This window comes from Aphidius gifuensis, linkage group LG3 (assembly GCF_014905175.1).
Source record: "Aphidius gifuensis isolate YNYX2018 linkage group LG3, ASM1490517v1, whole genome shotgun sequence".
In the NCBI taxonomy this organism is placed as follows: Eukaryota; Metazoa; Arthropoda; class Insecta; order Hymenoptera; family Braconidae; genus Aphidius; species Aphidius gifuensis.
In genome coordinates this window covers 5102250-5122453 of record NC_057790.1, presented here as the reverse complement: position 1 = coordinate 5122453, position 20204 = coordinate 5102250, and the positions used below count along the sequence as shown (strand labels likewise).

Genomic DNA, 20204 nt, shown 5'->3' with positions numbered 1-20204 from the left:
TTTTTTTTTTTTTCACCGATAAAATGCAGATAAATTATTGCTACATTTATTTTTAAATTAATGTCGTTTTAATAAATTACGCGTTTTCCAAAACACTTTAATCTTAAAACTTGCAAGATAGTGACTTATTTTTTCAATTAATTAATTAACAAAATTGACCTGATGATTGATAAAAATTATATATATTTAAATTAATTTTTTTTATCCTTATTCGCTATGTTATTTTGTAAATTTAAAAATATTGATAAATTAATTTTTTTTCTAATTTCAATAAAATAAAATCGTATATTACATAAAACATTTAGTTTTTTCAAACACTTAATTTTTTTATAACTGATATAAATTTAAATTATTAACTAAAATATCAAGCAAAAAATAAATAATCAGAATATTTTGACACTTTTTTTTTTTGATAAAGAGCAAAATATATAATTAATTTATTGCACAAACATGTTATCATGTTTCTCACCCAATATTAATGAATTTGACAATTGGGTCACAGAATATCATTACAATAAATGCCACCAACAAAAAAAAATCACTTAATTAAAAATTACTATTCATTTTTTTGGTGTATTTGGTGCACCAGATGCTTTGAAAACTAATGGATTTGATACACGAAAGATACTTGGTAACATTGTTGCAAGTGTACCAAATACTTCTTCAGACATACCCTGAAAATAAATAAAAATTAAAAATTATTATATCAATAAATAAAAAATTATTAGCTTGTACTAAATGATAATATTATATTAATTTACCTTGGGTACTAAGAATTGTAAATTTTTTAATTCTGCACCACCCCAAGATGACATTTCAATCATAAATCCTTTAACACATTTAAATACTAATTCAGCTCTTTTAGTACACCATGCAACAGTCATATCTTCGGTCATTTCATGAACAAGTAAGACTGGAATTGTAATGGTCGTTACATCATTACAACATGCTGTTTTTAAAATATTTCTTAAACCTAATATTGCTGGATGCCTTGAATTAATTTCACCAGATCTCAATGAATCATTAACAACCATATGAAATACCACATGAACTTGTGCTAAATTTGAATGTCTTGTAATAAATACATCTCCTGTTTGTAATGCTTTACTTGATGTTGTTTTTTTTATCTGTAATATTATAATAATGATAATAACAGTGTGATTATTTTAATTTATTAAGTGTGTATATATATTTATTTTTTGATTATTTAAATATTAATTTGACCTGTATGTCATTTCCATCACGATGATGTGCTTGTCTCCAACTGACTGCATCTTTTACATCATCTTTAATTTTTTCTAACTGTTCATCCATTGGAGAAAAATGAAATTCTGTTGTGAGCTGACAAATTGAGCATAACTCTACAAAAAAATATACCGATTAAAATAATATTCTATTTTTTTTACAATGCTAATAATAATTTATAAAAAAAAAAATATTTATAAACCTTTTGTTATGCCTGAGTAACTGCCCAAATGATTATCACTCAATAGTACAAGACCACATAAATCATTTGAGTATAGTCCTAATGCAGTTTGAAGTCTTTGAGGTGTTGGATCCATATTATTGGAGCCATTATTTTTAGTTTGACAAAAATCAAGTACATCACCAGTTAATATTCTAATATTGTGCATTTGTTTCATTTGCGAGCCTAGATGTATGGTAAAACTTTCTTCCAATTGTGGATAATCAGATGGTGATAATTGTTCAGGAAATAATTGCATTGGTACCATTGGTGATTCTCTAAAAATACAAAACATTTTTAATTAAAAAAAAAAATAAATCAAAAAGAAAATAACTTGGTAGAAATTAAAGAAAAAATTACACAGGTGTTGGTAACATATTTGTCTGTTGTTCTTCAAGTAATCTCATGATCCAATTACGATATTGACGACGTTGTTCTAATTTTAATGCATCTACCCTTGAACCCCAGTGACCCTGTATTAAACTTTGTTCTTCAAAATGTCTAGCTGCCATGTCATTTATTGATTTTTCTGTTGAACCAATTTCTAATGTTTCAACAGCAATTCTCATTTCTTCAGTTTGTCTAAAAAAATTATAAAATAATACATGAAAATTTAATTTTCCACAATTTATAAATAAGAAAAAAATATTATTTTATATACTTTTGTGTTAATTGTTCATATTCAGAGTCTCTTGATTGAATGACTTCTGTAACATCTTTTCCATAATTATGTTCAGCATGTAAAATTGGTTCTAATGATGGTGAATGAATAAGACGATGATAAGCTGCTGCAAAAAGTTCTTCATCAGTTGTACCAATTGGTTCAGCATAATCAACTGTTTTTTCTTTGTATAATTTTTCCCAATACTTAATTATTTTATCAATTTCAACACTACCATTTTGTGCATCTTCAATTAATTTATCGTCTCTTTCATCATAATAATCTTGGGTCCATTGTTTTACTGTACATTCAAGTGATTCCAATAATTCTTGTTCAATGTAACATGGAATTTTAAATGATGTTACAATTCGATGACTGAGTTCTTTAATTGATCCATGATATGGAATTTTCAAGGGTATTTCTAGTGTGTATTCATCACTTGTTTTACAAGTAGGAAATTTAAATGTAAATATCTTTTCAGTATAATCATCATCAGCCATTATTTTGATATTTAACTTTTATTATTTTTCGCGTTGATTGTTGAGTTTTAAATAACACTTGTTAATCTGAAATCCATTAAAACTTTAGTTTTTTTTTTTTTTTTTTTAATAAATTAACATGCAAATCAAAACAAAACAAAATATGTCATTGATTGTAACCTAAAAGTGCATTAATAGTTGAAATTGTTTATGAAAACATTACAAACAATATAATGATGAATGTAAGTAATTTATGATTTTTTTCACTTACCTAAAACTAAAAAAAATCACTGATAATATCACAATGTTGTTTTTTTTTCAAACGTCAATAATAAATAAAAACAAATTCTGACAGGTTGAGTCAGAGAGAGAGAGAGAGAGAGAGAAAGAGAGAATCCTGAAGGGAATGCATAGACAACGCTACCTATGAGAAGGAATGTGTGAATTTAATGGAGGCAAATGCACCAAAATGGCTGAACAATATTTGAAAATTACGAGAAAAAAAAATATTTACTGACTCCAAAAAATAAATAAGTAAATAAATAAAAGACTTGTACTAATTCTTCAAATGAAACATTATAGAAGTTTAAAAAATTAATATTTGCACTAGTAAGTGTAATTTTCGTGTGTTCAAGTTGCCAGCACTGTTTTAAAAAAGCATTAGAAAAATATATTAATTAAAAATTAATTAAATAAATTCTTGGACTTTTTCTTTTAATAAATTGATAACTAGTTAATTGTACTGAATTTTTTTATCAATGTATAATTATAAATTTTATTTATCAATAATTTTATGACGTCACTAATTTTTAATGTATGTGGTGGTACACTTCCAAGAGAAAATATTCAAAAATTCAAATCATCACACAAACTAAATAAATAGAGTAAAAAACAAAAATTATTAAAGAAAAAAATAATAGAAATGATAAATAAGCATTAGCATAGGTATTGAATTATCACAAACTGAATTAATCATTTGTGAATTATCATTTTAAATCGTTTATAAATCAATAAAATATTTATACTTACTGAAAAAAATTACACTTGTATGAAAAAAAAAAAAAATAAGAATGCACTTTAAGCAGCAAGTTTTGATGAATTTCATAATAAACTACTTGGTATTTGTAAATACTCTGGTGAAAATAATAACAACACCGGTTGATAAAATTATCACGAGTATCATGGAGTTTCGAACGAATATAATCATCAATGAAATTATTAATTTAATAAAATCCTACCTTTTAGGCGGATGTTCATCTTCCCACGCTGGTCATCACCAACCCCAGGTCATGTAGTAGTTCAAGATGATGCTATCCGATCAGCAGCACAACAGGTTCAATGATCACTCACACACTAAACACTAATCACACGACACACTTTTCTTTCCTTTTATCATCACAACATTTTCAAAAACACTTATCACTATCACTATCACTATCACCACTTTAACACGTTTTTATATTATACATTTATATTATTAACTGATTTTTAATATTTGATTCTTATTCGCTTGATAATAATTCACTTTTCAATATTATTATATTTTTAAAATAGATTATTATTATTTAAACCAGTTCTTTCTTGATACACCAGCATGTGCTGATTCATAAGTAACATCAATGGTCTACTAAATAATTTTTTTTAAAAACAGATAAAGCTCACCATAAAGTGGTACAGAATGTTTTCCGATAGCAACAATAAGTGTTACATTAGCAAGAGTATAAACATCAATCATATCAGCACCACGTCATGATCTTCAAATGTTGAGATTCATTTAAACCCAATAATTTTTAAATCCAGTTGAAGAGTTGAAATTTATTATCAGAGATCCATCTTTGTTGAATCATAATATCATGTGGTCTTGATGCATTTTGTTGTTGGTGGTTCAAGTGTACCTGTTTTCATGATTGTTAAATAATCAAATAGTTTATAATAATTCACCTAGTTTTTGGAGCACTTGGTACCACAAACTAAAGTCAACGTACCTTCTGACACTTTTAATACTATCATTCACTTGGTGTCTTCATGTTATATTTTAGCATAAAAACAGCCAGCTAAGTTGTCTCAATTATTTTAAAATAGAGCAGTAGCTTTTACCTTCTTCTTTCTTTAGTATCTGCATCATTGAAGCTTTTGTATATTTTATTTCACATACATAAGCAAGACTAATGCTTTTTCCATAGATAAATTTGATGATGCAGCTGTAATATTAAGTTATTAAATTATTATTAGATAAGTTTAAGATTATACCTACTTTAATTTAAATAAAATGAAATAAATTAACTCACTGTACCCAAATATGATTTTCTCTCCAACGACAAACCAATTATTAGTCATTTGTTTTTAGTTACAGTTTTAATTTGTGATTGTTGAATTACATTAACAAATTCAACGTTTCAGACACACTTTTTGTTATCTGTAAACAATAAAAATATCATTAAATACTAATGATAAATGAACAATTAAATGAATAGTAAATAAATAAAAAAAAAAAAGACAAATAATAAATAAACAAATAGACAAAAAAAAAAATATTCATAATTTTAGAAAATAATAAATTAATATTTAAATATTAATAAAAATTATTATGTCAGAATAAAATCATAAGCTTCACGTCCATTTTGGAGTGACGAAAAAAATATTAATAATTATAATTAACATTTATCTTGTAACATAAAAATAAATAAATTGATTTATATATCAATAAATAATAATAATATTAATATTATAAAAAGTATTTATTTAACCTATTGGTTCACTTACATTTTCTCCATGTATGTTGATGAATCATGATACCGATACTGATGTTTTTTGTTAAAATATAAAATTAATTTGGCTTTGCTGTCTTGTATGACTTGTGTAATATATTGTTGATAATAATTTTGGCACAAATTCAATATAAACTGTAACAATTGTTAATAAATCCCGAAAATAAAAGATTATTTGTTTAGTTTTTGTTTTCCTTGATTTTATTATTAAAAAATTGATTAACAATTGCCTTGAATATTTCACTGATTCTCTTGTTTTTTTTTCTCACATTTTCGATAATAATAATAATCATAAAAAAAAAAAAAAAATTGTAACTGAAACTTGGCATCAGATGATTGGCTGAAACAGTTTTATTAAGATGGCCGCGATGATTTTGTGTTTTTGCGAACACTTGAGACGCTTGTGCCCCGTTGCTCGTTTGCGGGGGGCGACCAGTCAGTGTTGCGCACTTGTAGTGTAAATGAAAGATGAGTGTTTTGTGTAGCTCTGTATTCTTGCCAAGCGGCCCTTTTGATGCTCCTGCTGATTTTGTGGTATAGTTTATATTGCATATATAATTTATTTTTGTTTTTTTTTTATTAAATATTAAATAAATTTTTAACGTAGTCCGATTGCTTATTTAATATTAAATTATAATAAAATTGAGTAATTCGCAATTTTTTTTTTTTTTTTTGCAAAAACTGCGTCGCAAAAAGTAAATGCACAAAATGGCCGCGGCGTCATAAATACGTGCAAATTTATTATTGTCAGTCTAACATTACCATCACTTACTGTCTATTTATTTATTTATATTTATTTATATTTTTATTAATTTACCATTAATTCGATACTATCGTTTTCATTTACTCTTTTTTTGTTGCCAATAATTACTCCAATTTGGAAAAAATTTATAACACAATGTTTATTTAATATTTTTATTGTTTACAGTTAACAAAAAGTGTGCCTAAAACGTATAATGTGTTATTGTAATTCAACAAACACAATTATTATAATTGGAACTAAATTGGTTTGTCATTGGAGCAAAATCATTTTGGAGTACAGTGAGTTATTTTATATCATTTTTTAACAATAAAAGTAATCTCGAATTTACCCAATAATAATTTTATAATTTATTGTTACAGTTGCATCACATTTATCTATAGTAAAAACATTAATTTTGCTAATTTATGTGAAATAAAATATACACAAGCTTTAATGATGAAGAAAAGAAAGCTACTGCACCATTTAACACACTTGAGACAACTGAGACTGTTTTTATGCTTGAATATAATATGAAAAATACCAAGTGAATGATGTTAATGTTAAAAGTATCACAAGACATATTGACTTTAGTTTGTGCTACCAAGTGCTCCAAAAACTAGATGAATTATTTATAAACTATTTGATTATTTAACAATCATGAAATAGTTGTTCAACTGGTACATTAAACCACCACCACCGACTGCATCACATGATATTATGCTTCAACAATGATGAATCTCTGATAATGAAAAATGAAACTTTAATTATTATGAATTTCAACTCTTCAACTGGATTAACAAATCATTGAATTCTAAATGATCAGATAGCATCATCTTGAACTACTACATGGCCTGGGGTTGGAGAGTATTTTAATGATGACCTGCAGCGTGGAAAGATGAACATCCGCCTAAAAGGTAGGATTTTATTTTATTAAATTAATAATTTCGTTGATGATTATATTTGTTTGAAACTCCATGATACTCGTGATAATTTCATCTACCGGTGTTGTTATTATTTTCACCAGAGTATTTAAAAATACCAAGTAGTTTATTATGAAATTCATCAAAACTTGCTGCTTAAAGAGCATTCTTATTTTTTTTTTTTTTTTCATACAAGTGTAATTTTTTTCAGTAAGTATAAATATTTTATTGATTTATAAACGATTTAAAATGATAACTCACAAATGATTCATTCAGTTTGTGATAATTCAATACCTAGGCTAATGCTTATTTATCATTTCTATTATTTTTTTCTTTAATAATTTTTGTTATTTACTCTATTTATTTAGTTTGTGTGATGGTTTGAATTTTTGAATATTTTCTCTTACAAGTGTACCACCACATACATTAAAAATTAGTGACGTCAAAAAGTTATCGATAAATAAAATTTATAATTATATATTGATAAAAAAACTAAGTACAATCAACTAGTTATCAATTTATTAAGAGAAAAAATCCAAGAATTTATTTTATTAATTTTTGATTAATATTTTTTTACGCATTTCAATATTTTTTTTTAATAAAACAGTGCTGGCAACTTGAACACACGAAATTACATCTATTATTTTTTATGGATAATAAAAATTTATTATTTGTTATTATTTTTTATAACTCAATTATTGTTAATTATTAATTAACAAAGTTTGATTTATAATTTGTTAAATTAATTATTACAAAAATAATAATTGAAAAATTTTGAATTATTGAGTTGGAGGGGCGTTTTATACCGTGAATATAGATAAAATGTCCATAATCACGTTGATTATTTGTGTACATTGGTGTACATATATTTTATGTTTAATAAACAATATAACTTAGATCATAATATTTTGAGTAAACAAAGTCATCATGACAGATAGAAAATCCAAGTTCAAAAAACTCAACTCCAGGAGTGAGGTAAATTAAATATAAATTTTTGTTGTGCCCGGTTTTTTATTGTCATTGTATTTGAGTTTATTTATTTAATGTTGTCAAATCAAATGTACAAAAATTTTGGTCATCATTGGTATAATAATTATAAACACAATTAATATTATTGTTTGATAATTGAATAATCAATTATTTAAAACAGATTTTAAAATTAAATTGTTTTAATTAGCTGTTAACAATGTCAAGCTCAAGTTTGGTGTTTGGTTATGTCAGCAGTAGGAGAGTGGAATTGCTTGTTTGTTTGTTTTTTTTTATCAAAGTATAATTGAATTTGTAAAATTAAACAGATTGGAATAATAACAACAGCTCTATCAATAAGCTCTTAACAAGGTTGGCATATAGCTACTGTGACAACATTAAATAAATAAATGTCAAATTGCTATGTCCAAGCATTACACGTATGAACAAAAATAAAAAAATATATATTTTTTTTTAGAAATCATCGAGCAGTTCTGACAGTACATCTTCATTTTCTTCAGACGATGATACTGATAATGAAAATCTCAAGCCAATTAAAGATTATTTGATGAATCGAAGGGAAGCTGCTCGACAATTGTTTAAATCAGTAAAGACTGAAAAAATTCGTATGATGTTGCCACAAGATTTAAAGGTATTTAACATACTTGATTTATTTTAAAAAAATCTGTATATTTAATTATTAAATTTGTATATTTTTAATATAACAAAAATTTAGAAAATGGACTTGGGAGAATTAGAAGAATGGTGTGCCAGTGAGTTGTGTGGTATGTCTAAGACACGTATATTATCAATTTTAAATGGTGCACCAATGATAAACTCGTCAGATACAAGTGATACTGATGATTCTGGTCCATCATTAGAAATAATATCTGATACTGAAGAGTGGCTGTCTGAAGATTCACAACAAGTTAAACAAGAGCCATTATCACCAACATCAACATCTAAAAAAGCTAAAACAAAACGTAAATTAAAAACAACGAGTAAAAATACAACTGATAAAGTAAAATTACGAAAAACAAAAGCTCAGGGTAATCAACAACAACCACAACAACAGCAGCAACAGCATGATAATGCCAAAATAAAAAAAGAAAAAGATCAAGTAGAAACAAAAAATCAAGAAGGTGAAAGTCTTTTAGATTTACTTGAACTTGAAATGCGTGCACGTGCAATAAGAGCACTTATAAGAAAAGAAGAAGATATTATACCAACACCAGATAGTGAACAAAAATTAACATCAAATATTAATGCCTTAAAAACAGCATTAAATTGTGTAGAAAGTACAAAAAATAAAACAAATATTACACAACAACAAAAAGAAACTGTTGAAGAAATTGTAGAAAAAATTGGTGATGATGAAGATGTTGTACTTGTTGTTAGACCACCACCAACAATTGAAGTAATTTCAAGTGACAGTGAGCCTGAACAAATACAAAAAACTGTTAATAAAAAATTAAATAATACAACAACACCAGAAAAACGTGTTGTTCGTATTGATAAAACAGGCAATGGATCAGATGCATTAAAAATTGTTGTAACACAAAATATATTAACTGGAGGATCATCAGATAATTCTGGATCTCGTGGAAAGTTAAAGATTAAAACTAAAAAAGATAAAGAAAATAATGAAAATAAAACTGCTGAAAATTGTGATAAAGAAAGTAGTGAGCTTAATACTAATCCAAAAGAATCAACTGAAACTACTAATCTTTTAATTAAAAAAGTTAAAAAGAAGCATCATCTGAGAGTTGAAAATAGGTCTACTATAACTGAAATAAATGATAAGTCTTTAGATGATACTGATGAATCAATTGAAGAAGGTGAAATCACATCAGATATGCCAGAATCTTCAATAAAAGATAATATTATTGAACCACCAGTTATTAAAGAAGAAAAAAAAAGTCCAATTAGAAGCAATAAAATTAATATAGATGATGATGAAATAGTAGATTTAGATGATTATCCAGATGACATGTATAACATTGAACCTGATGAAATTGAAACAGTAGAAGATGAAAAATTGGAAGATAAAACAAACGTAGAAAATGATAAAACAAATCAAGAAAATGATAAAATAAATCAAGAAAATCCATCAGAATTAGCTGAAACTTGGGCAACTCGTTATTATCAAACAGACAATGTGCAAAATGTTATTAAAGAGTCTAAAATTCAATCAGAAATACGTAAACGTTTACGTGAACGACAAAGATTATCAAAATTAAATAATTCACCAAAAGCTGTTCAAACAACAAGTGAAGAGATTCCTGCACCAATAAAACCAAAACCAACAGGTTCAGTTGAAGAATATTTTGCTTTAAAAGAAGCTGATACTGGCACCATCACCTCAGTAATTTCAGAATCAAGTGAAATTATTAAAGACAAAATTGATGAGCTATCAAGTCCTGTTATTGCAACTAAAGAGATAATTAACTCTGTAATTACCAGTCCATCAACATTACCACCTGATGGTCTTTGTGAACCAGCAATTACAAGTGCAGTAATTGATACTCCATCATCATAACCAATTTATTCTTTAATCGTAAATAATCCAATTTTATTTTTTAAATTAAAAAAAAAAAAAAATTTATACTGCTTAACACAAATGTAATTAACACTCAAAATTAAATTAAAATTATTTATAGGTATATTAAGACATCTAAATATTGTGAAAGACATAAATTTTCTTCTCATAAATTTGCCAATAAAAAAAAAACTTTACAAAATTGAGGTGAACTACAGTTGGAACAGTTGAGTGGATAGTAAAAAGGATAATAAAAAAATGCAAGAAGTTGACTTCATTATAGCAACTTCTGCAGTATAGAGTGCTTCATAAAAATTAGGCAAGTAATTAACAAATAAATACAAAATTTATTTATTACTATTTGAAATTAAAATTAAGATAAAATTTCATATTCTTACAATTGCGAGTGTTTAAAATAACTTAAGGTCGTAATTTTTCACAATCAACAGCCGACAGTTTTTCTTGTGCAATTGGCAATATTTTATTTTTTAATTTATTTATAATAGCATCTTTCCATTTGTTAGTAATCCAGCTTAGTAATTTTGATACCATTGAATTAGCTGGCCCAAATCCAGTGATACGTATCACTGGCTGTCCAAATTTTGTCACTTCTATTTTTTCTATTTTTACAAGACATTTAGTCGGTTCTGAATAATCAAGCGAAATATTTATTCCCAATTCTACACCGTCAATAGTACAATCAATATTTCCATTTATTTTTTGAAGCTATAAATAGGGAAATAATTATTTTTAAGTTCTATTATTATTTAAAAAAATAAATATAACAATTCTTACCGTGAAATGCTGATAATTTAGTTTAACTATTCCCAGCTCAAATGCACAAAAAGCTTTATATTCATTTTTGCTTCTTGATAAAATTGCATCTCGAGTTCTTCTTAATGTTGAAAGATTTCTAAAATATATTAAATAATTATTATTTTCGTACACAATAATTATTTGAGAAACTTTACCCAAATTTTCCTTCAGAGGCCAAAAATTTTATTGTTGTTTTTAAAAAACTTTTTCCAAATGTAAAGTCTTCCTGGATATTAGGAATGTCAATCATTTCTTCATCATTTTTTTTCAATGTTGATATTACTTCAACTATCATATTGTCCACTATTTTATTTATTATTGCCTTTAAAATAAATAAAAGAATATTCGTCTTACATATTTAACACTACATTTTACGACAATTAGATAAAGGGTTTTTTTAAAAAGCGATTACTTGAAAAGATTGAATGCTAAATGAGTTCTTGTCGACAGTATCATTATTCGCTTGAGATAATAAGCACATTGAATTTTCTAAAGTCTCGGTGAATTTCCAACTCTCCAGTGTACTGAACTCTGTGCAAATTGAGTCCTCAATACATGACTCTGCAAACCTTTGAACAGTATTTAAAATTTTTCCGGACGACAAGAGTCTAAAAATTAATAATAATATTTTACGTAGTTATATTCTAATCAACTGAATTTTTTTATTTTATTTTTTTGTCATTAAAAATAGTTTATTACTCTGAGTGTTGATCGGGTATTAATATAACTCGACAATCATAGATACCACCGACTGATTTGTTAAACTCTGCTCTTTTAGCAAATCCACAAATTTGGTCTATAAAATTTAATTCATAAGGCTGATAATTTCCTGATGATTTATCACTTATTTTACCTATTAAATTAGTAATAATTATTATTATTTATAGTACAAAATTAATGACAGTAAAATTAAAGAAAACTTTTCTTACTTTTAAAATTAATGGTAACTTTTGGAGCCTTTATATAAACAATTTTTTTATTCGGAACTGTTTCATGAGTAACTGTATCAAGATCTAGTGTAATCTGTAAACTCGAGTTATTAAAAATAAACTGAATTTCGGAGTTTATATTGACAGTAAATTTATCAGATACATCACACTCTAAAAAGTCAACCAAAATTAATTAAATTTTAATAAATATAATATAATTTAAACAGAAACTTTTAACAAAAAAAAACTCACCTAATATTTTACAGCAAGAAAATTTAATAATTAAAAAAAGTATTAACAGTTTTAAAAATATCAAAGACATTTTACTAAACCTGTTAAATTGATAATAAAATTTTCGAGCATCAGAAAATCAATCAGGCAACGTAGTGATGTGGCACTAGAATGACCAAAGGTCGTGGCTGCCAGTCAATATATATTTAAACTGATTATTTATTTGGAAAGATATTAATAGCTAGAGAATAAAAAAATATATATACTTGTAGGAAATAACAAAAAGAATAACGATATACTTCCTATTTTTGTCGTTTTATTACCAGGCATTAACACCAGTTTTATCTTTGGTTTTTTTTATTTTTTTCCATTATCGTATCGCCAAATGAATCATTAAAAATATTCTTTATGATAAATTATTTATATAAAAAATAAATAACTACTATAAATAGGATGAAAATTGATTTATTAAAAATTTAATTTATCTTATTTTAAATACAAAAATTTATGGTCTAAATCTTTCACAGTTCAACACATCCAACTGTTGTTGTATAGCTGATGTTAATTTTGTTTCAATTACATTAGTAATATCTTTTTTCCATTCTTCACCAATCCAACCAAATATACTTCCAGCCATAGAATTAAGAGGTCCAAGTCCACTTATGTCAACTTTAATTTTTCCAAATTGTATCACTTCCATTTTCTGGACAGTTGCAATACATGGAGTTTGTGTATAATCAATTGACACACTCGTGCCCAAACTAATTCCATCAATAGCTGCGTCAATATGTCCATCTAACTTTATCATTCCATATTTTAACTGAGAAAAAATTTGAAAAAAAAACATTACCAATAAATAATAAGATATTATTTTCAATTTTTTTTTTTTTTATATCTTACTTTATATTGTTTGTAAAATAATTTGGTAACAGCCAAAGCAAATGCACAAGTTCCCTCGTATCTATACCCTTTGCTTGATAAAACAACATCAGCGATTCTTTTGAGGGTTGCTAAGTTTCTAAAATTAATTATTATTTAATTAATAAAATAGAAACAATACAGCATAATAATTGAACAATTAATATTACCCAAATTTTCCTTCATAAGCATTTATTTTTCCATTTGTTTTTAAAATGCCTTTGCCAGTTGAAAAATCTTCTTCGACATCGGGTATACCAATCATACCATTGTCGTCTTGTTTAAGTGTTGCAACAACCTCTGCCAGTGCAATATCAGTTATTTTATTGATGATACTCTTGAAAATTAAAAATTATTTATTTTAATTAAATATAAAAATTAAATTTAAAAAAAATTAAATTAATTACCTGGAATGATCCAATATTTGTTGGAACAACAACGTCTCTGTCTACAACATTGTCAAGGACATTTTTAGCTGCAGGCAGTGGTATAATTATTGAATTTTCATAACTTTCAATAAATTTCCATCGTTCTAATCTGGCAAATCTCGCACAAATAACATTTTCAATACACGACTCAGTAACTCGTCGAATATCATTTGAAATTTTTCCTGAAAAAGAATCTCTAAAAACAAAAAAAAAAATCAATACATTGTTTATATTTTTTTAATTAAATCTATATAGAAATAATAAATATAATTTACATTGAAGAAGGAAACAAAACTAATCTGCAGTCGTAAATCATAGATGATGTTTCATTGACAGGTAGTCTTTTGGCAATACCACTTATTTGATCTAAAAAACTGTGGCTAACTTTTTCAGCACCTGATTCAACAGTATTAATACTGTCAATCGTTATTTCATTAATTGCCTGACCTGAAAACAATTAATTATCATTGATTAAATATAAAATAAAATACATATTTATACATAAATATAAAGAAAAAATATTTAACCTTTGAATCCCACGGCAACATTTTTAGCCTTTATATGAACGACATTTGAATTGTTGAATGAATGAAATTCAATCAAATTCAAATCAATTGATACTTGAAGATTTGTATCAAAGTAATTTGTTCTCATTCCCGGGCTCAATTCAATAGAAAAATTATTCGGCACTTTGCATTCTAGAAAAAATTTTTAAAGTTTAAAAATAACAAAAAATTATATTATTTTATAAAAAATATATATAAATATATATTTACGTAAAACTTCTGAATGAGAATTTTGAATCACTGAAAATGCCAGTATCACCAAGGTCAACCAATCCAGATACATTTCAATGATCTTTTGTTTGAAACCACAATAATGCCTCACACTCACTTAATTGATCTAAAAGACAAAATTAATTTCACAAAAATTTATAACTATTTTTAGTTGTTTTTCATTTTGCTACAGAGTTTATAATTTCTATTGTTATTTTACAATCATTATTAATTTATTATCTTTCACAAATATAGTCAAAACAGTCAAACAAAAATAACTGAGAGTCATTTTACTGATTATTTATGTTCGCGTTAATTCATTCACAGTTTATTTGTAAATAAAAACATAAATTGAGCCAATTAAATTTCCGTATTTTAATACTAAATAAATAAACAAAAAAATTATTATTTTACAAGGTACAGTTAATAATACGCGATCACCAAAACTTTAGACATATACTAAACATTTAAGAAATAAATTTTATTTAAAGGTTAATTGACTAAATGTCTATGCATTTGACAATTCACGCGTGTCACTTAATACTGCATTTATTATCATGGACAAGTGTATGATTCTTGGAGCAACAAACAAGACCTTGAAATATACACAGGCTTTTCGTTGTATAGTAATAGATGGCGCCGCTGACATCTCTATCAGGTTAATATAATTTTATCTCAATTAAAATTAAAGCAACAAAATATAATGCTATTTAATTTTAATTTTATTTAAAATAAATCACTTACTTTTGAAATTTTTAAATAACGAGCTACAGTATCGATGGAATTACTTTTATTTTATAAAGTGATTAAGGTAACCGTGCATTACTTTTAAAGGAGACAATATATATATATATCAGTAAACAATATAAATTAAAAAATGAATGCTTAACTTGCTAATATTTAATGATAAAATATTTAAATAACATAAAATATTTTAATTAAAAAAAATAATGATTATTGATTTGTATATTACTTTTTCATTAATCATAATTTTTATTAAATAATTTTCATACATTATTGCATGTGTAAATATTAATTATATTGATAAAATTTATCCTTTAATTATCAATCATTTTATAAAACGTGGCAATATTTTATCTTTAAAATCGTGTTTACATTTTACTGAAGGCTTTATTAATATTTAATTTTACTGGCTATTTAAAAAGATGAAGTTATATATGGATGTTTAAAAAAATTTAGATATTAAATGTGCGTGTTTGTAAGTAACGTGGGCGTTTAAATATAATTCGAGAGAGTTTATATATTTCTGAAAGTTGAAAAAATAGTTTTTTTTTTTTTTTATTTGATTGATTGGCTTATTAATACGTGGTATTTACATTTGAAAAAAATTAATTAAATTGCATTATATATTATTTTTTACTTATGGTATTATTTAAAAAATCAATTGAGTGGAAAATTTAAATCTTGTATGTATAGTGTCGCCTTGCAAAATAACAGTTACTTTCTTCTTTTACTTTTTCACATTTAGTATATCATCTGCATGATAGTATTTTCTTTTCTGTTCACGTAATGTAACATACATTATCAGCTACGTGAGAAATCACAATTCTATAGAGTTACAATTTATAATACGTTCAAGTTTCAACTTAAAAATCGTAAAGCACGTGTTACAGATGACGAAAAAGAATTATTAAAATACATCGAAATATTTTCTTCAATAAGTTATGTATATTTTGAGAAAAAAAAATTACAAAAATCAGTGTATTTATTGTATATTACTAATCACTATCAAAGTATCGTGTCTTGGATTTCGATATCTATATTTTTTATTAAAAAAAAAAAAATATTCTGTTATCAGACTTGACGTTACATTTATGACGATCGTATGTGATCCATTCATAATATCAAAATACTAAAAACTAAGGAAAAAATTTAAAAAGACGGTCATTTATTATTAAAAAGTAAAAAGATATTTATTATATTCAAAATTACATTTTTAAGGATATAATAAAGCTAAAGTACTCAGCTCATTATGATATATATATATATTTTTTTTTTTGTTTTTTATATTTTTTAAACTAATCATAATAATCTGATTAATATATTATTTTGGTATTTTTTTTTTCTATTCGCTAAAAAATTCAGTTGATAATTGTAAAATAATTTTTTTTTAATGATGTCCCAATGGGCCAATTCCTCCGGGTCCCCCAAAGCCATGTCCACCAAAACCATGTCCACCGAATCCTCCAAAACCACCAAAAGCACCAATATCATGATGATGATCTTTAAAAAATACTGGATATGGTTCTTTAATGACAACTGGTACTTTGACTGGAACCTCAACTGGTACTTTGACTGGAACCTCAACTGGTACTTTAACTGGAACTTCAACTGGTACTTTTACTGGATAGGGTACATGTTTTTCAATATGAACTGGATAAGGTGCTGGTACCGGATATGGTCGATCAACTGGTACTGGATATGGTCGATCAACTTTGACTGGTACATGAACTGGATAAGGGGCTGGTACTGGCACATGTTTTGTTATTGTAACAGATTTGACGTGATCAACGTGTGCATGATCACCAAAGTCACCAAATCCAAAATGAATTCCACCACCAAATTCATGTCCATCAAATCCACCAAATCCACCAAAACCAATGTGATCACCAAAACCAAAATCTAAACCACGTTTCTTTTGTTTATTATCCTTTGTTTCTGCATTTTTATTATTAATTTTTTTTGATTCTTCAGAAAATACAAAGGTAATTAAACCGAGTAGAAAAAAAACCTGTTAAAAAAACAAATAATAAATTAAAAATTAATATGTATATCTATATATAGTTAGTCATATAGATAAAAATTATTATTGTACTTACTTTCAAGATTCCAGCGTTGTTCATGTTGGTTGCTGGTGGTAAGCACACTGATTCTATGCTGTCTATTTTTTGCTTTTATACTGATCGCTTTCATCGACAGTTTACCCACCCCTTTAACCATAGTGACGACAACGAGGGATTAACCAGTCACAGAAAAATATTTATGATTATTTATGCGTGTTAATAATTTTAAGTAAATGTATTAGTTATTTTTTTACATTTATTTTCTTTGTTTTGTCTCATTTGCAATACTTCCCTATTCATATATACAATTTCACCACTTACAAATGTAAAACTAGATTTGATCTCAACTAACCAGTTTTCAATTAAAATAATTATTCTTTTCACTTTTCGTCAGAATATTATTGATAATTTTTAAAATTATTATTGATGACATCATAGACCTAGACAGCTGTTAGACAATTTAAAAAAAAAATTTCATTTTTATTAATATATTAACGCGTTTGCTTTCAATATTTTAACACCGTTTTAAAATAAAAGGTACTTGAATGGATAATGCTATGCATAGGACAATGGTAGACATTAAAATTTATAATGAAATTCGAGTATAAATGCAGGTTAAGCTGTATTCATCTCGAGGGTACAACCTCAGTAATTACACAGTTGTGCGTGACTAGAATTTACAGTGATCGATCTGATCGTAAATCCAGGTTTTTGAAATTTCAATTCATTTTAGTTATATTCAATACAAATTTTAAATCAATTGGTATTGTGATGGTACCTGGTTGTCGACCAAAATTGTTCTGATCATATATATTTACTCATATATATAATGTATGGAGAAAATGCTTGACGGTTATACACGCCCTTAATTTTACGCCCTCTTGTTTTAGCTCTTTTGTGTATATTCAAATTTCAAAAAATAATTAAAAAATAATTATTTAATCATGGATTTATGTCACTATTAATAAATTGACGTTAATTAGTAATTGAATGTAATTATTAAAATTAAAGGAAATGTTGAAAATTCATGTGATTTAAATGATAATATTTATGTCTAAATAAATTTATCGATGAAATTTTATGTTACGCATGATATTGATAAATGATTGATTTATAATAAGATTACAATAAACTATGAAATATATATTTGTATATACGTGACATGAATGACGGGACTATTTAATTCCCATTATTATAAAATGGTATAGCAGCAATTTCCGTGATTGTCAAGAGTATTTATTAACGTTGGCTGTAAGAAATCTCGTCTTACACATATTCAAACGGAAATCCTTTCATTCTGTTGTGACCATTTTTTTTTTTCTAAACTAAATAAGTATCCATCGTTTGTCACATGCATAAAGACTCTTTTGCAGGCGTTGCACTTCTGCTCCACTAGTCTGTAAATGTGAATACATATATTATGTTTATATGTATGTCATTTTTTTTTTACTCTCTCGCTTTCTGTGAGTTTATGTAATAATGTGGAAAGGCTCCGGTGAGTTGCAGGGGTTTTTATTATTTTTTTATTTTTTTATTTTTTTTTTCGTGATGGTTATACACAGTACAAAGAGATTCTTCATGAATAAATGCATGTATAGATGCACTTCGTACTCAAGGTGTTTGTCAAGTCGTTTTTGAGTTTCACTATTTTCTCCAAAAATAGCACCTAACATTTTACTATCTATTGTAAATATTACTTGCAACTGTGTATAATATCTGGTATTTTTTTCTTTTTTTTTTTTTACTTGATGTTTAAAAAACTTTTACTCAATATTTCAAGTTAATTTGAGTTTCCAACAATAGCTGTTTCGTCGAATTAAACTCGACCACAAATAATGGGTATTATTATTTTTTTTTTTTTTACATATCGTAATAATAAATAAACTATTAATCATAAAATTGCAAAAATATGTTGCTTCAGCTAGTATACCCTAGGATATGTCCTCACACATTTTATAATTAAGTGACGACTTTATTATCAATAAAAACAAAATCATAAGCACATCAATAAAAAAGCTAAAAAAAAATTTCGATTAATTCTTTATTACGAATCAGTAAATTAATTTTCAAAAATTAACTACTATAATTTTTTCAATACAAATATATAACGATTGTAATGAAAAGTGATTTGTTACCATGTGATAAAATTTATGCATGAGAAAATATTATTTAAAATTTATTCTGGCATAAAATGCATGTCTTCCTTACGTACGTAGTTTGCGACTATTATGCATATCGTTACAGGGATTTTTCCGGGGAGTGGGTTCAAAGTATAACTGGGGAAAGTACATTATATATAACGGTGATTTTTTCAGCAATCTTTAGTATGCTCTGAGACATGCATTGTCATCTGAGTACATAATAAGCAAACTTTGCAAAAACATTAAATGACTAATCAATCAAAATTGTTTTATAATATGCATTAAAATAAAATTTAATGTATTTTAATAAAATCACAAAATATTCAATTCAATTAATTTTTATTTAGCATTCTTCTCGTAATTTGTCCCTTGTCTTGTCTCGAGTTTTGTCGTCTCTCACTAGAAATAGCCAGTACATTTTTGAACTCAACAACGGTGATCTAGTTTAAACTACAAAAGCATACCTTTGAGATTTATTAATTCCTACAAAGCTTCTCGACATACATAAGTGTATAAATGTGAATTAAAAAAAAAATAAGTAATTACATTTATACTGTAAATGAATTTATATCATAAAAGAATGAAAATTATAATTATTTTTAAATCTCATAAATTTATATT

At 25.8% G+C, this 20204-nt stretch overlaps 5 protein-coding genes across 7 annotated transcripts in view; 2 read left to right on the top strand and 3 right to left on the bottom strand.

Moving 5' to 3' along the window:
• Positions 1-4: 4 nt before the first annotated feature.
• LOC122851618 (protein C12orf4 homolog) lies at positions 5-2968 on the bottom strand. Its single transcript, XM_044150972.1, has 7 exons — positions 2877-2968; positions 2127-2692; positions 1826-2047; positions 1448-1743; positions 1225-1361; positions 762-1127; positions 5-674 (listed from the first exon to the last, which is right to left on the bottom strand). Exons 2-7 carry the CDS (start codon positions 2624-2626, stop codon positions 561-563), a joined length of 1635 nt encoding a protein of 544 aa, XP_044006907.1. The 5' UTR covers positions 2627-2692; positions 2877-2968; the 3' UTR covers positions 5-560.
• Positions 2969-5837: 2869 nt separating this feature from the next.
• LOC122851614 overlaps positions 5838-20204 on the top strand; it is a 111976-nt gene continuing 97609 nt past the window's right edge. Inside the window, exons 1-3 of the mRNA XM_044150963.1 lie at positions 5838-5907; positions 6302-6414; positions 6496-7029. The gene's annotated coding sequence lies outside the window, so the exon portion shown is untranslated. The remainder of the gene's footprint in view (positions 5908-6301; positions 6415-6495; positions 7030-20204) is intronic.
• LOC122851615 (cylicin-1) lies at positions 7859-10864 on the top strand. 2 transcript variants are annotated; one of them, XM_044150967.1, is made up of 3 exons: positions 7859-8010; positions 8480-8653; positions 8738-10863. In XM_044150967.1, exons 1-3 carry the CDS (start codon positions 7963-7965, stop codon positions 10538-10540), a joined length of 2025 nt encoding a protein of 674 aa, XP_044006902.1. In that variant the 5' UTR covers positions 7859-7962; the 3' UTR covers positions 10541-10863. The 2 variants fall into 2 exon arrangements, with proteins under 2 accessions (XP_044006902.1, XP_044006903.1); XM_044150968.1 differs by lacking the exon at positions 7859-8010 and adding an exon at positions 8241-8373 and having other exon boundaries at positions 8738-10864.
• Positions 12966-15421, bottom strand: LOC122851616. Of its 2 annotated transcripts, XM_044150970.1 has the most exons (8): positions 15383-15421; positions 14639-14765; positions 14390-14560; positions 14138-14309; positions 13842-14058; positions 13605-13771; positions 13417-13534; positions 12966-13336 (listed from the first exon to the last, which is right to left on the bottom strand). In XM_044150970.1, the coding sequence occupies exons 2-8, from the start codon at positions 14709-14711 to the stop codon at positions 13022-13024; spliced, it is 1233 nt and encodes a 410-aa protein (XP_044006905.1). In that variant the 5' UTR covers positions 14712-14765; positions 15383-15421; the 3' UTR covers positions 12966-13021. The 2 variants fall into 2 exon arrangements, with proteins under 2 accessions (XP_044006905.1, XP_044006904.1); XM_044150969.1 differs by lacking the exon at positions 15383-15421 and having other exon boundaries at positions 14639-15208.
• Positions 16684-17520, bottom strand: LOC122851617. Its single transcript, XM_044150971.1, has 2 exons — positions 17479-17520; positions 16684-17390 (listed from the first exon to the last, which is right to left on the bottom strand). Exons 1-2 carry the CDS (start codon positions 17500-17502, stop codon positions 16770-16772), a joined length of 645 nt encoding a protein of 214 aa, XP_044006906.1. The 5' UTR covers positions 17503-17520; the 3' UTR covers positions 16684-16769.

Coding starts and splice junctions, on each gene's coding strand:
- LOC122851617 (XM_044150971.1), bottom strand. CDS start 17,502: ATGAACAACGCTGGAATCTTGAAA. Junction 17,391..17,478: donor ACAACGCTGGAATCTTGAAA/GTAAGTACAATA, acceptor TTTTTTTAACAG/GTTTTTTTTCTACTCGGTTT.
- LOC122851616 (XM_044150970.1), bottom strand. CDS start 14,711: ATGTATCTGGATTGGTTGACCTTGGTGATACTGGCATTTTCAGTGATT. Junction 14,059..14,137: donor GTTTTGTTTCCTTCTTCAAT/GTAAATTATATT, acceptor TTTTGTTTTTAG/AGATTCTTTTTCAGGAAAAA. Junction 13,535..13,604: donor GCTTATGAAGGAAAATTTGG/GTAATATTAATT, acceptor AATTAATTTTAG/AAACTTAGCAACCCTCAAAA.
- LOC122851618 (XM_044150972.1), bottom strand. CDS start 2,626: ATGGCTGATGATGATTATACTGAAAAGATATTTACATTTAAATTTCCT. Junction 2,048..2,126: donor TATGAACAATTAACACAAAA/GTATATAAAATA, acceptor TAATTTTTTTAG/ACAAACTGAAGAAATGAGAA. Junction 1,744..1,825: donor AATATGTTACCAACACCTGT/GTAATTTTTTCT, acceptor TTGTATTTTTAG/AGAATCACCAATGGTACCAA.
- LOC122851615 (XM_044150967.1), top strand. CDS start 7,963: ATGACAGATAGAAAATCCAAGTTCAAAAAACTCAACTCCAGGAGTGAG. Junction 8,011..8,479: donor AACTCAACTCCAGGAGTGAG/GTAAATTAAATA, acceptor ATTTTTTTTTAG/AAATCATCGAGCAGTTCTGA. Junction 8,654..8,737: donor TGTTGCCACAAGATTTAAAG/GTATTTAACATA, acceptor ACAAAAATTTAG/AAAATGGACTTGGGAGAATT.